The 13,794-nt window shown below is 48.6% G+C and overlaps 1 protein-coding gene across 1 annotated transcript in view; it reads left to right on the top strand.

The window, feature by feature from the left end:
* Nucleotides 1-12,527, top strand: part of hfm1 (helicase for meiosis 1) — a 181,819-nt gene extending 169,292 nt beyond the window's left edge. The window contains exons 36-38 of the mRNA XM_085983383.1: nucleotides 9,922-10,000; nucleotides 10,834-10,994; nucleotides 11,173-12,527. Coding sequence (XP_085839509.1) covers nucleotides 9,922-10,000; nucleotides 10,834-10,994; nucleotides 11,173-11,230 — 298 coding nt within the window. The 3' untranslated portion in view covers nucleotides 11,231-12,527. The remainder of the gene's footprint in view (nucleotides 1-9,921; nucleotides 10,001-10,833; nucleotides 10,995-11,172) is intronic.
* Nucleotides 12,528-13,794: the final 1,267 nt, after the last annotated feature.

Genomic DNA, 13,794 nt, shown 5'->3' with positions numbered 1-13,794 from the left:
GTTACGGGGGGGGGGGGTTTCCAGGATTTTGACCCAGCAGCGATGAAGGAATGGCGATGTACTTCTAAGTCAGGATGGTGTGTGACTTGGAGGGGAACTGGGAGGTGGTGGTGTTCCCATGCACCTGCTGTCCTTGTCCTTCTAGGTGGAAGAGGTCACGGGTTTGGGAGGTGCTGCTGAAGAAGCCTTGGCAAGTTGCTGCAGTGCATCTTGTAGATGGTACACATTGCAGCCACAGTGGAGGGAGTGAATGTTTAAGGTGTTGGATGGGGTACCAATCAAGCGGGCTACTTTGTCTTGGATGGTGTTGAGTTTCTTGAGTGTTGTTAGAGCTGTACTCATCCAGGCAAGTGGAGAGTATTCCATCACACTCCTGATTGTGCCTTGTAGATGGTGGAAAGTCTTTGGGGAGTCAGGAGGTGAGACACTCGCCACAGAATACCCAGCCTCTGACCTGCTCTTGTTGCCACAATATTTATGTGGCTGGTCCAGTTAAGTTTCTGGTCAATGGTGACCCCCCAGGATATTGATGGTGGGGGATTCAGCGATGGTAATGCCGTTGAATGTCAAGGTGCGGTGGTTAGACGCTTGCTTGTTGGAGATAGTCATTGCCTGGCACTTGTGTAGCGTGAATATTACCTGCCACTTATAAGCCCAAGCCTGAATGTCATCCAGGTTTTGCTGCATATGGGTATGGACTGCTTCATTATCTGAGGAGTTGTGAATGGCACTGAACACTGTGCAGTCATCAGTGAACATTCCCACTTCTGACCTTATGGTGGAGGGAAGGTCATTGATGAAGCAGTTGAAGATGGTTGGACCTAGGACACTGCCCTGAGGAACTTATACAGCGATGTCCTGGGGCTGTGATGATTGACCTCCAACCACCACAACCATCTTCCTTTGTGCTAGGTATGACTCCAGCCAGTGGAGAGTTTACCCCCCAATTCCCATTGACTTCAGTTTTACTAGGGCTCCTTGATGCCACACTCGGTCAAATGCTGCCTTGTTGTCAAGGACAGTCATTCTCACCTCACCACTGGAATTCCGCTCTTTTGTTCATGTTTGGACCAAGGCTGTAATGAGGTCTGGAGCCAAGTGGTCCTGGTGGAACCCAAACTGGGCATCAGTGAGCAGGTTATTGGTGAGTAAGTGCTGCTTGATAGCACTGTCGACAACATCTTCCATCACTTGCTGATGATTGAGAGTAGACTGATGAGGCGGTAATTGGCCAGATTGAATTTGTCCTGCTTTTTGTGAACAGGACCTGGGCAGTTTTCCACATTGTTGGATAGATGCCAGTGCTTTTGCTGCACTGGAACAGCTTGGCTAGAGGCGCGGCTAGTTCTGGAGCACAAGTCTTCAGCACGACAGCTGGGATGTTATTGGGGCCCACAGCCTTTGCTGTATCCAGTGCGCTCAGCCATTTCTTGATATCACATGGAGTGAAACAAATTGGTTGAAAATTGGCTTCTGTGGTGGTGGGGACCTCAGGAGGAGGCCGATATGGATCATCCACTCGGCACTTCTGGCTGAAGATGGTTGCAAACGCTTCAGCTTTTTGTCTTTTGCACTCACGTGCTGGGCTCCACCATCATTGAGGATGGGGATATTCATGGAGCTTCCTCCTCCTGTTAGTTGGTTAGTGGTCCACCACCATTCACGACTGGATGTGGTAGGACTGTGGCAGGTGGTAGGAGATTTAGGCCGCGAAATTCGGCTCCATAGCGCCCGTTTTTTCGGCGCTACGGGTGCCGTTTTGAGTCCAAAATGGCATCCACGTCGCATACGCACACTTCTAGTGCGGGCCATGCCGGATGCCATTTTAGTGAGGTCATTTGCACGGTCGCTAGGAGCGTGCGCCGGAGGTATGCAGAGTAGGCAGATCGTCGGTCGGCATGTAATGCTGATTTGATGCCAACACTGCCATTTTCAACCTCAAAGCTCCAGCTAACGGCCTGTCTTAAACACACACAGCTGAACATGCGGTCAGCAGCAGGAAAGACCACCCCCACCAGCATTATTTAAAGGGATAATCAACTGCTTTCAGGTTGGTTGCTGATTGATTTATACTGGCTCTTGGTGAGTTTGTAGAAGTGTTTGGTTTGTTATCTTATTTGAAGTTGCTGAAGTCTTCAGGGAGTGGTGTGGCAGGTTACTTCAAGGCTGCTGCTCAGACCAGATGCTCCCAGACATGGGTGCAGTAGTTTGTATCTCCCTTGGCCTGCAGCATGGCGGAGAGAATGAGCAGAGGCAACACAGAGGAGGACAAGCTGCTCGAAGAGGGAGGGGGAAGAAGGGCTCTCGGCAGGAGGCCATATCCACCCATAGTCTTCACGGAGCAATTCTCTTACCTCAACCTCAGCAAGGAACAGTGTATGTAACGTCTCCGCTTCACTAAGGAGGTGTTCACTGAAATCTGCCATCTGTTGCAGGCAGAACTACGGCCTCGGAGCAGGGTGAGGAAGGCATTGCCAGTGGCTGTGAAGGTGAGCGTAGCCATGAATTTTTATGCATCGGGCTCCTTCCAGACTGGAGCAGGCAATATTTCCAACATCTCCCAGTTTGCTGTGCACTGTTCCATAAGGGAGGTCACTGAGGCTCTGTATGCAAAGAGAGGTGAATACATTTAATTCTTTCTTGTCAGAGAGAACTGGGCAGAGCAAGTATACGGCTTCACCAGAATAGCAGGCTTCCCCATGGTGCAGGATGCCATTGACTGCACACACGAATTTGAATATGTACCGCAACTGGAAGGGATCCCACTCTCTCAATGTCCAGTTGGTGTGCGACAATATTCAGCGAATCATGCAGGTCAATGCTCAGTATCCTGGCAGCAGTAATGATGTCTTCATTCTGCGGCAGTCCGCTGTACCATCTGCATTTGAGCCACCACGACAAACCTATTGGACGACTAGGGCTATCCGCTGACTATCTGGCTCATGACTCTGGTACACAACCCAAGCACAAGTGGGAAGCATGCATATAATGAAAGCCATGCTGCCACATGGAATGTGATCGAGCAGACCATTGGCGTGCTTAAACAACGCTTCTGCTGCCTGGACTGCTCTGGAGGAGCCCTGCAGTACTCACTAGAGCGAGTCTCAAGATTCGCCTTGGTCTGTCGCATGCTGCACAACCTTGCCATCATGAGGGCACAACCCTTGCCACCATGAGGGTACAACCCTTGCCACCATGTATACAACAAAGAGCTGAGGAGGAGAAGGAAGGGAGGAGGCAACCAACACAACCCCTTTCTGGCATGGCTGTCCGTGATTGACTCATACAACTGCGGTACCAGTGAATGCAACCTCACCCTCCCTTTGTTACTGACCATCACAGTATCCTCTTGGCCACAATGCTCCAATAAAAGCCATAACAAAACAAACATTCTAAACCAAATTTATAAATCAAACCATCCAATATTACATACCAAAGTCAACAAATCACCCTTGTGCATTCCCTTAGTGCCTGTCTTGACACCCAGAGTCGCAATGCGGATTCCGCCCACTAAGAGGCACAATAGACATGATCTTCACCGCACGTCAATTACAAGAGAAATGCAGGGAACAGCACCAACCACTGTACATGGCCTTCTTTGATCTCACAAAGGCCTTCGACACTGTCAACCATGAGGGATTATGGAGTGTCCTTCTCAAATTCGGCTGCCCTCAAAAGTTTGTCACTATCCTCCGCCTGCTTCATGACGACATGCAAGCCGTGATCCTGACCAACGGTTCCACCACAGACCCAATTCACGTACGAACCGGGGTCAAGCAAGGCTGTGTCATCGCACCAACGCTCTTCTCAATCTTCCTTGCTGCAATGCTCCATCTCACCCTCAGTAAGCTCCCCACTGGAGTGGAGCTAATTTACAGAACAAACGGGGAACTGTTCAACCTCCGTCGCCTCCAGTCCAGATCCAAGGTCGTCCCATCCTCTGTCGTCGAATTACAGTATGCAGACGATGCTTGCATCTGCGCTCACTCGGAGGTCGAACTCCAAACCATTGTAAACACCTTCACCGAAGCATACGAGAGCATGGGCCTTACACTAAACATCCGTAAGACAAAGGTCCTCTACCAACCTGCCCCCGCCACACAATGCTGCCCCCCGATTATCAAAATCCACGACAAGGCCTTGGACAACGTGGACCACTTTCCATACCTCGGGAGCCTACTGTCAACAAGGGCAGACATCGATGACGAAGTCCAACACCGCCTTCAGTGTGCCAGTGTAGCCTTCGGTCGCCTGAGGAAGAGTGTTTGAAGACCAGGACCTCAAACCCGGCACTAAGCTCATGGTCTACAGGGCAGCAGTGATACCTGCCCTGCTGTATGCCTCAGAGACATGGACCATGTACAGCAGGCACCTCAAAGCACTGGAGAGGTACCACCAACGCTGCCTCCACAAGATCCTGCAAATCCATTGGCAGGATAGGCGCACCAACGTCAGTGTTCTTGCTCAGGCCAACATCCCCAGCATCGAAGCTCTGACCACGCTCAATCAGCTCCGATGGACGGGTCACATTGTCCGCATGCCCGAAACGAGACTCCCAAAACAAGCGCTCTACTCGGAGCTCCGGCACGGCAAGAGAGCCCCAGGTGGGCAGAGGAAACGCTTCAAGGACACCCTCAAAGCCTCCTTGAAAAAGTGTAACATCCCCACCGACACCTGGGAATCCCTGGCCTAAGACCGCACAAAGTGGAGGAGAAGCATCTGGGAAGGCGCCGAACACCTCGAGACTCTTCGCCGGAAGCAAGCGGAAGCCAAGCGCAGGCAGTGCAAGGAGCGCACGTTAACCCAAGCACTCCACCCACCCGCCCCTTCAACCACCGTCTGCCCCACCTGTGACAGAGACTGTAGGTCCCGCATTGGACTAATCAGTCACCTGCGAGCTCATTTTTAATGTGGAAGCAAGTCATCCTCGGTTCCAAGGGACTGCCAAAGAGATAAGAGTGCCTGTCTTCCTTGTGCCTTTGCCTGTCCTAGTGCTCCTACGCAGTGCTACCCCAGTAGCTGCAGCATGGCTGGTGAAAGGCTGCTGACTTTCAGTGGGGGAGACTGAGGATGGCCTTGGAGGACGACCTCGAGCAGCTTTGGGTCTAGAAGGCCCAGCTTTGGACTGCACCATCTCAGCATGGGCGGCAGCAGTGTGGGCTGGCTGGCTGACAGGCAAAAGCAAAAGCACTGGTGGAGTGGCACTGGTGGGAACACGAAAGCTTTCATCCTGAGAGAGGACAGTAGGTTCGTGCTGCACGGAGCCACTGCCACTCCCCCATGGCAGCGCCTCAGTAATCCTAGTAATCTGTTGGAGGACAGATTGCTGGACTGCTGTGACATCCTGCAAGCCCCTATTCAACACTAGTAACCAATGCCACGGTAGCAGCAGTCTGAGCTTGCGTGGCAGCAAGTTGAGTCTGCATAAGAGCAATCTGAGCTTGCATGACAGAAGTCTGAGCTTCCACTGCAGCACCCAGACATTGTGCGGCTTCTGCTTGTGCTGCAATGGAAGCGGAGACATCAGCCATCAGACGCTGTATCATGTTTGGGTTCACAAGTGTGCTAATGGAGTTGCCCATCACTTCCATGCTGGAAAGAATGGGCTCCAAGCTCTGCGCAAAGCCTGTGCAAGGTTGATACTGGATTCCTCCATGCTCCTTGGCATTGCACTCGGGCTTTCTGGCAAGTCTGCCAATGCACCAAGCATTTCATTGTACATACCCATCAGCATTCTTCTGTAGGTCGCCCCATCTCATCTGAGTCCTGTGCAGCAGAACTTGTGTGCAACCTCGCCCTCTGGCGAGCTGGCACCTCCACTACCCTTTCCCCTGCCCCGGTTGCAAGCCACTCATCCCCTGGCTGCAGGCCACTCGTGCCCGGTGTTTCACCACGTGCAGGTCCCGTGTCTAACCTATCTTCTAAAGTACGTGGAGGGGAGAATTCTTTGGGGGGTCAGCGGGCGAATTTGGTGGCGGGTCAGGTGGGAAAAAAAATTTTTTGACATCGGGTAGGGAACCCGCTGTCAGGCCGCTGTCACGCTAGTTTCCCAAATGTCGGGTCTGTCATCGCTGAACAGGCCCGACACCAAGTGGCGGGGGGGGGGGTGCAATTTAGATGATTAAGAGCTTGTTAACATGTTAGCACTTGTTAGCACTTAAAAACTATTTTAAGCTCACCTTTAGATTGTAAGAGTTCATCCACGGCTTCCCCACTGCTCAGGGATCATGTTGGGTAAGCAGGTCGGTAGTTGTGTCAGCATGGGATCATTTCTTAACTTGACAGCTGCAAATTTTCTATAAAACTCCCATTTCATAGCTGTTCACTTTCCAAGGTCAGAAGCTGTTGCTTACTGCGTTTGGAAGACAGATTGAGCTTTATGCAGCTTGCAAGTGTTTGGAGCAAACTCTGTATCCAGTGTCACCTCATTGGAACAATCTCTCTCACCATTGACAGATTGCTTCTGTCATCTAAACTTCACCTGCCATCTATTACATCAGCATCAGTGCCCTTGAAACTATCTCACCTTGGTCCTCAGAATCCCACCACGATCAGCCCCAACACCAGCAGCACCAGGCACATCAACAACAACAGCAATCAGCTGATGCTGCACAGGACACAGGGCATCAGCACCCGACCACATTGCTGCCAGGGATGGCTTCACCATAGCCAAATTTACTTCACTTGACGCTGTACACCCTGGCTGCCACATGATGCGCCAGGTTGGCACCACCCCACACCAACACCATAAAGCATCCCTACAATGCCCAAGCCATTCCTTTCACACTCATCACCATTGCAGGTGGTACCATTATGTCTCATCATTCACTGCAACTCACAAAGCCACTTCCAAAAGTGCACACAAATCTGTCCAAGAAGTGTTGAAAATAAAGATTTCAGTGTTTGACAGTGCATTAACAGAAACTTCACATGAACATTGGCTAAAACAATCAAGTGCCTACCCTAGTGTGTTGTTACTTGGTATGATCGGACCAGGATGAGGGTGAGCATGAGGGGTGGCTAGTGAGATGGGGAAGTGATAATGTAGATAGGGAGGGATGGGTGGAGGTGCAAGGTAAGTTGGTGCGAGTAAGGATGTGTAGGAGTAGGGTAGGGAAGGCAGAGTGATGGGGATATGATGAGTGGCACAGCAGGATGAGGTTGAGTGTGGCTTTGCAGTAACATTTCATGATCTACTGAGATCATTAAAAGGTTTGCGCCACTGCAGCCTGGTTCTCCTCACGACATCTCTGCTTGTGTCCTCCTGTGCAATGTGCAACCAGGCTGCGTTGATCTCATGGGGATGTCTCTTCCACCCATGGGAAGTGAAGAGAACCACCCTGTGTGCTGTGACTCCCTCCATAAGTATATGAAGAGAGTCATGGGAGAGCCTAGGTGCAGCCATGCACCTCTGTGCAGTGCTTGTCAGTGTTTGCAGCACCTCAATGTTGTAGAACACTGACAGCACAATTGTCAAAATCAATTTGCAATGTCCCTTTAAGAAAACCAGCTGATCACGCGTCATCAAGTGACGTCATCAGACCCGCTTCCTTCAATTGGCGGGAAATGCGCTGGGCGGGCTTACCAAGCCCAATCAGCGTAAGATCACTTTGGACAGTGGGCTGGAGCCAACAGCGGGATCGCACCCTGGCCACACCGGACCCGCCGAGGTAGGGGAAATCACGACTGGAGTGTCAGTATCTGAGCTGGTGGCTGCGAGTTTGAAATTGAGTGATGGTGCTGTGTCTTCAGCATCACTGACTGCTCCTCCACCATTGCCTGGCCAGGTACAGTTCTTGGCTCTCTGAAAGGAGAAATACACAAGGGTAGGGTTGCAGTGAGGCGAGTGGAGTGGGTAAAACATGAGATGCATGCTTACACCAGCTGCAGTATGTAAATCAGAAGAGATTGTGGGATGAGGGGTAGTGGGATATGATTTGGTATGAGGATACAGTTATCTTGGATTGGTTTAGCACTGCCACTAGCCATGGGCTCAGCGATGACCGCTCCAATAATCTCCAACACCTTCTCCTCCAGGGGAGTTAGGTCATGCAGGCCAGCCTGTCTCTCTGTGGGTAGCCCCTGCTGCCTCCGGTTATGAGCCACCTTGTCCTGCAAGAGAGAGGTGAGTGTGGTGCAATGTGTTTCAGTGATGTGCTTGTCAGGGTTGAATAGTTGGCAGTGTGTGCAAGCTGTGAGATGTAGGTGTGAGGCTTGCAGCAGTGCTAAGTGTGTGAAGGTGAAGTGAAGCTATGAATGTGATGTATGTGTCGTGATTGATAGAGATTGTTGGTAGGTGAGTGAAGGGGGTGGGGGGCTGGTGAATTGAGCAGTGTCTGAGCCTAGTGGTTCATTTGTAAGGATACGGCATTTGAGGATGAATTCACTGACCTTAACCACTCAGGTGAGGTCATTAACCTTCTTGCGGCACTGCATCTAGGCCCTCGGGACTATACTGCTGGCATTGACTGCGACGGCTGTCTGCTACCATTGACTTCTCAGAGTTTGTCTGGAGGGCCTCCTGGCCCCCTGTGGATACAGGACCTTTCTCCTCCTGTCCACCTCCTGCACCAAGGCCTCCAGTGCTGCATCAGAGAATCTTGGAGCTCACTCTCTGCCCTGTTGCGCCATCAGTACGTCTTCTTCTTGCTCACATTCTCTTCCCCAGCCACTTTCAGCACATTCTGCAGACAGAAGGCACCTCCCCTTTAAGAGGTGCCGGCAGCCTTTAAGTAGTGCAGGCTAGCTTTTAGTGGTGCTAGCCTTGCACAAGCTTGGGCCCCCTGCTGAGGGGTGCAGCCACTCAACAGCGTGCTCAGCGATAGGCTGCATGCTACTATTGTTTAAATTAGCAGGCAGCACAAAGTTTGCATGCTGCCTGCATCAGAAGGAATGGGTGTGGGCAAATCACGCATCGCAATACCCGTTCCCGTTTTCAGGCCTTGTCCAATTTCTAGGCCATAATCTGTAAGGGTATGTTTTGGATCGACAGAATTTAAATGAAAGAACTAACGCCACCCTAAAATTAATGCAGAGAGAAATATAGTACAATCCTGTTCAGCGTATGTATGTGAGCTTTGCTGATTGGATTATATTAGTATAGAAGCAGCAGTGAGCCTGATAACCATAACCAAAATTTCAAAACACCTCATTGTAGACTATGACCCAGTAATTCCGGTCCCAACGCATGAGTACGGACGGGGTACTCACGCGTGGGCCCGTTGGAAGTGCCGGATTTCAGCATGCACAGCGCATGCGCGGAAAACCGGCATTTCCTCTCCTCTGAACCAAGGGGTTAAGAGGCGGTTCCCGTGCAACGTTTCAGGCAGCGCGTACGCGTTGAACTTCGTTTTTTTTGACAGGTTTGTCCGTGCGTGAAGGCCTCCACTTTTTACGAATGAAAAAAGCAGACGTAAGGACTTAGTTTTAAAAGGTAAGTGGTCTAATAATTAAAGTTAGAATTTTTTTTCCACAGTTTGACAGGTCTTATGACTAACTCATGAATGGACTTTTGTAAACTCCCATTGGTTGCCCAGTGTTCACGTGATCCCAGCCGGCTCATCGCACTAAGTACGCCGCTGGATCACGCACGCACAGCGCGCCAGGAGCTGAACCGGGCCACAGACCGGAAATCCACGCAGGCCCAGTCTTCAAATGTCAGCGCGATATGCAAGTGTAGGTCGGGGGCTTGCACCCGCGGGAAGCCCCCGACCCGAATTTCTGGGCCAATATCTTATGAGACAGTGAACAGCTGCTCCCAAGAACCATATTATAATTAAGGAGGACATTATATCTAGATGCAGTTTTTTTTTAATTGTCTTGTGGTCCAGCTTTAAAAAATTACTGCATTCTCATAATTTGATACTTCTATTGTAGGTAATGAATAGTTTTTGCTAAACATATTTTCATTGATGTTCTTAGTGCTGGATATCTGCCAACAAGGGAACAACCCTGCTCCTTGAATTCTAGATTATCATTTAACTCAACAGTTCAAGAAACAGTAAGTTGCAACATAAGGAGATTAATCACATGTAACAGTCTGGTCGTGTATCAAGCAAGTCATTCCCTTAAGAGTCCAAAGATTGCAGGTCTGAGTCCCAGAACTGTCACTCAAATTTGCCAGCAAGAATCCCCAGTGCCTTTATCAATTCTTGACGAGGCAACTTGGTGCAGCATCTTTCAGAATTAGTGCATTCCAGCTTGGGAAAGAAGAGAAAGTGTGCTTTGATGCTAAATTCAGTGCTGAACTTGCACCAATGCCTGCATAAGTTCAACGTAAAATTTATATATTTTTTTAAACATGTGCTAAGGACACTGCAACAGAAAACATATTCTACATCATCTAACATGATAAAATGTCATCAGAATAGCATGTGTTTTGAAATTACATTTTAGGATGCTAACATAGGAACACTTAATTCACCTCTTCACTATTTTAGTGGAGGTGTTAACCTGTTTAAAAGGAATGGTTTAAAACTTCCACTGCAATAGCAGGGAGATAAATTTCATACAAATGCATTGTTTATACACTGGTACCAACAGTGCAATTTCAGTGCGATGGAGCGATAAAGAGCATTTAGTGCTGGAGAGATACATAGGCGGGAGAAAAGCAACAAGATATCTATGACATGTCAACATTCTGATCACTAATCTCTGTTTACACTAATTTATTCAGTTACGTTTAAATAAATTGTAGTATGCTAAGGCTTCAAAAAAAAAATTTTTAATCTGACATTATTTAAAATTTTAGATTACATACATAGATAATTAGAATATAAATAAAACTGTCCTTAATGATTTTTTTAAATCAGGAATGTTAATTTTATGTTGCAGCCTAAAATCCTTGGAACTATTCATCACACAAGTCTTGTGCAAGGTTCAGAGGAAGGACTGAGTTCTGCATCTTCTGAACTAAATGCAGTGAAGTGTTTGAAAAGCAGTGGGCCCTTAGATTGCTTCCGTCAGTACAGTACAAACACTGAAAGAGAATCCAGGTGGGTTTCATTAGAGTATGCTTTTTTGGATAGAAATCAGTACCTGAACTGAGTTTCAGAATTTTACATCGTGAAAATGTAAACATCAATATTTCATGATAAACCTGAACTTTCAGATTTAGTTTACTGTGTGTGTTTTAGATTATTTTGTGTTTGACTGTAATTTTGTCTGTTTCAGATGTGCTTCAGAGGAAGAGTGTGATGCTCTGCTTGGCATTTTTGATGGTATATTTTAGAATATCACTTGCATAAAACTTGTGGAGCAACAAATATGTTTGCAATGTATCAACAAATTGCAAAGGCTCGCAATTTGTTAACTGTTTGAGGCATGTACCAACTACTAGAATACAATTTGAAAATGGTACATAGATGACAATTTTTTTTGTATGATTTTACTGTCTGTATTTACAATGGAAATTGGTATTTTTGATGTGCAAAGCAAATCATTTTAAGCATTACATTTCTGAACTGAAAGGACAGACAACATAAAATACTCGTGGACAAAAGCTAAATCATCCGTCTGAAATTCCTCTTTGTTATTTTAGCAGAGGTGTTAATCTATTTAATTTTGATAGATTAGTACTTCCAATAAAATAGCAGAGAGGAATTTTAGATGAAGGTGTTTGCTAGTCTTTGCTAGTATCCCACGTTTGAATTTCAGAGCTGAATCAATATAATTTGCTGTCAAACCATGTGATTATGTTGCTTTACAATTAAAAAATTATTCAGCAATGTTTTTGCATAGAATCAATTTTGAATAAATATATATTATAAAAGCAGAAAATGCTGGAAATACTTAGGTCAGGGTGGAAGGCAGGAGAGATTTAACTCTGCCTTCCAGCCTTTCACAGACCGTCCCTTTTGTTATTTCCTCCCCTCCCCTCTTTTCCTGCCTCTGTACTTGCTTCAAACCTGTTACAGCTCTAACTTTTTGTGAAAGGTTATCGACCTGAAACGTTAACTCTTTCTCTCTCCACAGCTGCTGCCTGACCAGCTGAGTATTTCCAGCATTTTCTGTTTTTATTTCAGATTTCCAGCATCCACAGTATTTTGCTTTTGTTGAATAAATATATGGTTGACACCCATGATACCCCATACATTTAATTGAGTGTAAAGTACAAAATATTTCCCTTAGTTCTGAAACTCGGCTATTGGCTAATTTAAGAGATATGCAGAAACATTATAATTCCTCAGAGGGAATTGGTGAATTGCTCTCATGTAGCACCTATTGACCAATTACAAAGTAACTTTAGCAGAAGCCTAGAAGCTCGACACCCGCTAACCCTCTCAGCTGGAGAACAGTGATTGTACTTAGCATAAAGAAGCTAAAGAGGAGGAAATATGCACATTTTATATGTATAAAAACCAAAACAATTACTTGTAAACATAAATGTTAAGAGTTGACTAATTTAATTATTATAGTCCTCATGTTACTGTCATCATATTGTATTGAAACTTCTTTGAATTGAATGTGAAAACAACTCCAGCAGAGGTAATTGCCTGCATGAATAAAGTTACGTGTTGCTTCAAGAATCTAGTATTTGAGCCCAGTTTATTGATAGTGGTTCAATATTCAATCCATTAGACAAAATAATGCTATATTTGCTGCTGATGGGAGATAGGTTTAAGTTAATAAGTCTAGTTTTTCCTCTTTATTGGCAACTAGCTGGGGAGCCCCGCGTTGCGAGGGCAATTTTGGGGCGCTTGGTCTCCCTGCCCCTGTGTGTCCCCCCTCTCCCTGTCATGTCCTCTCCCTGTCCTATCCCTCCCTCCCCTCCCCTCTCTCCCTCCCCTCCTCTCCCTCCCCTCCTCTCCCTCCCCTCCTCTCCCTCCCCTCCCCTCCCTCCCTCCCCTCCCCTCCTCTCCCTCCCCTCCCCTGTCTCCCTCCCTCCCCCCACCCCCTCCCCTCCTCCCCCCACCCCCTCCCCTCGCCCCTCCCCTCCCCCACTCCCCCGCTCCCCTCTGTCCCTCTCTCCGGCCCCTCCCCCTGCCTAGCGCCTGAGGTCCGGTGCCGTTGCGATAGCGGCCGTGCGGGGCCTAGCGCTTAAGGCGCGGTCGGTTCTGAGGCCGGGACAGACCGGAGCTGAGGTCCCCCGCGTATCGCGCGGCTGATGGACGGCCGCTGCGGGCGGCGCATGCGCGGTCAGTGCGGGCGGCGCATGCGCGGTCAGTGCGGGTGGCGCGAGGCGGCCCGCGGGGAGCAGGCAAGGGCGGCTTGGCGGCCGTTAGCGAGCGGGAAACTTCGGGCGGCCCGCCCGCGCTCCGTCCGCGACACCGTGAAACCTGAGAGGGGGAAGTAGAGAGAGACAGAGAGGGAAGAGGAGAAGGAGAGAGAGGGAAGAGGAGAGAGGGAAGAGGAGAAGGAGAGAGAGAGAGGGGAGAAGGAGAGAGAGAGACGGAAGAAAGAGAGAGAGAGAGAGAGAGAAATTTTTTGAGCTTCAGGCCCCGAGTCCCCCCTGCGCGAGGGTGAGGAGGAGGGGGGGGTTGCTAAACACAATATAAAACTCAAATAAATTGTTAATTAATTCCCTAACACATAATTCAAATATTTACCTTACTTCCCTAACACACTGAAAGTGTGGGGAAAAAATCGTGAAAAATCAAGATGGCGGCCACTCACCTCAGTTCAGAAGGATAAGGCCCGCCCACACACGCACCAACTGGTCGACCGGTCAGGTCACCGAAGCGTAGGATTGGTCAATCGTCGAGTCACTCGACACTCAACTGTAGGAAGGAACCCGCCGTCCGATTGGTCGACCTCGACGTCACACGGTCGCTAATGAGATGCCAATGAGCGGAA

The sequence above is a fragment of the Somniosus microcephalus genome, chromosome 3, assembly GCF_052327205.1.
Source record: "Somniosus microcephalus isolate GS21.2 chromosome 3, FLI_Smic_1.0, whole genome shotgun sequence".
Taxonomy (NCBI): Eukaryota; Metazoa; Chordata; class Chondrichthyes; order Squaliformes; family Somniosidae; genus Somniosus; species Somniosus microcephalus.
Note: the sequence above shows the minus strand (reverse complement) of the source record. Positions and strands in the feature narration are given on the sequence as shown.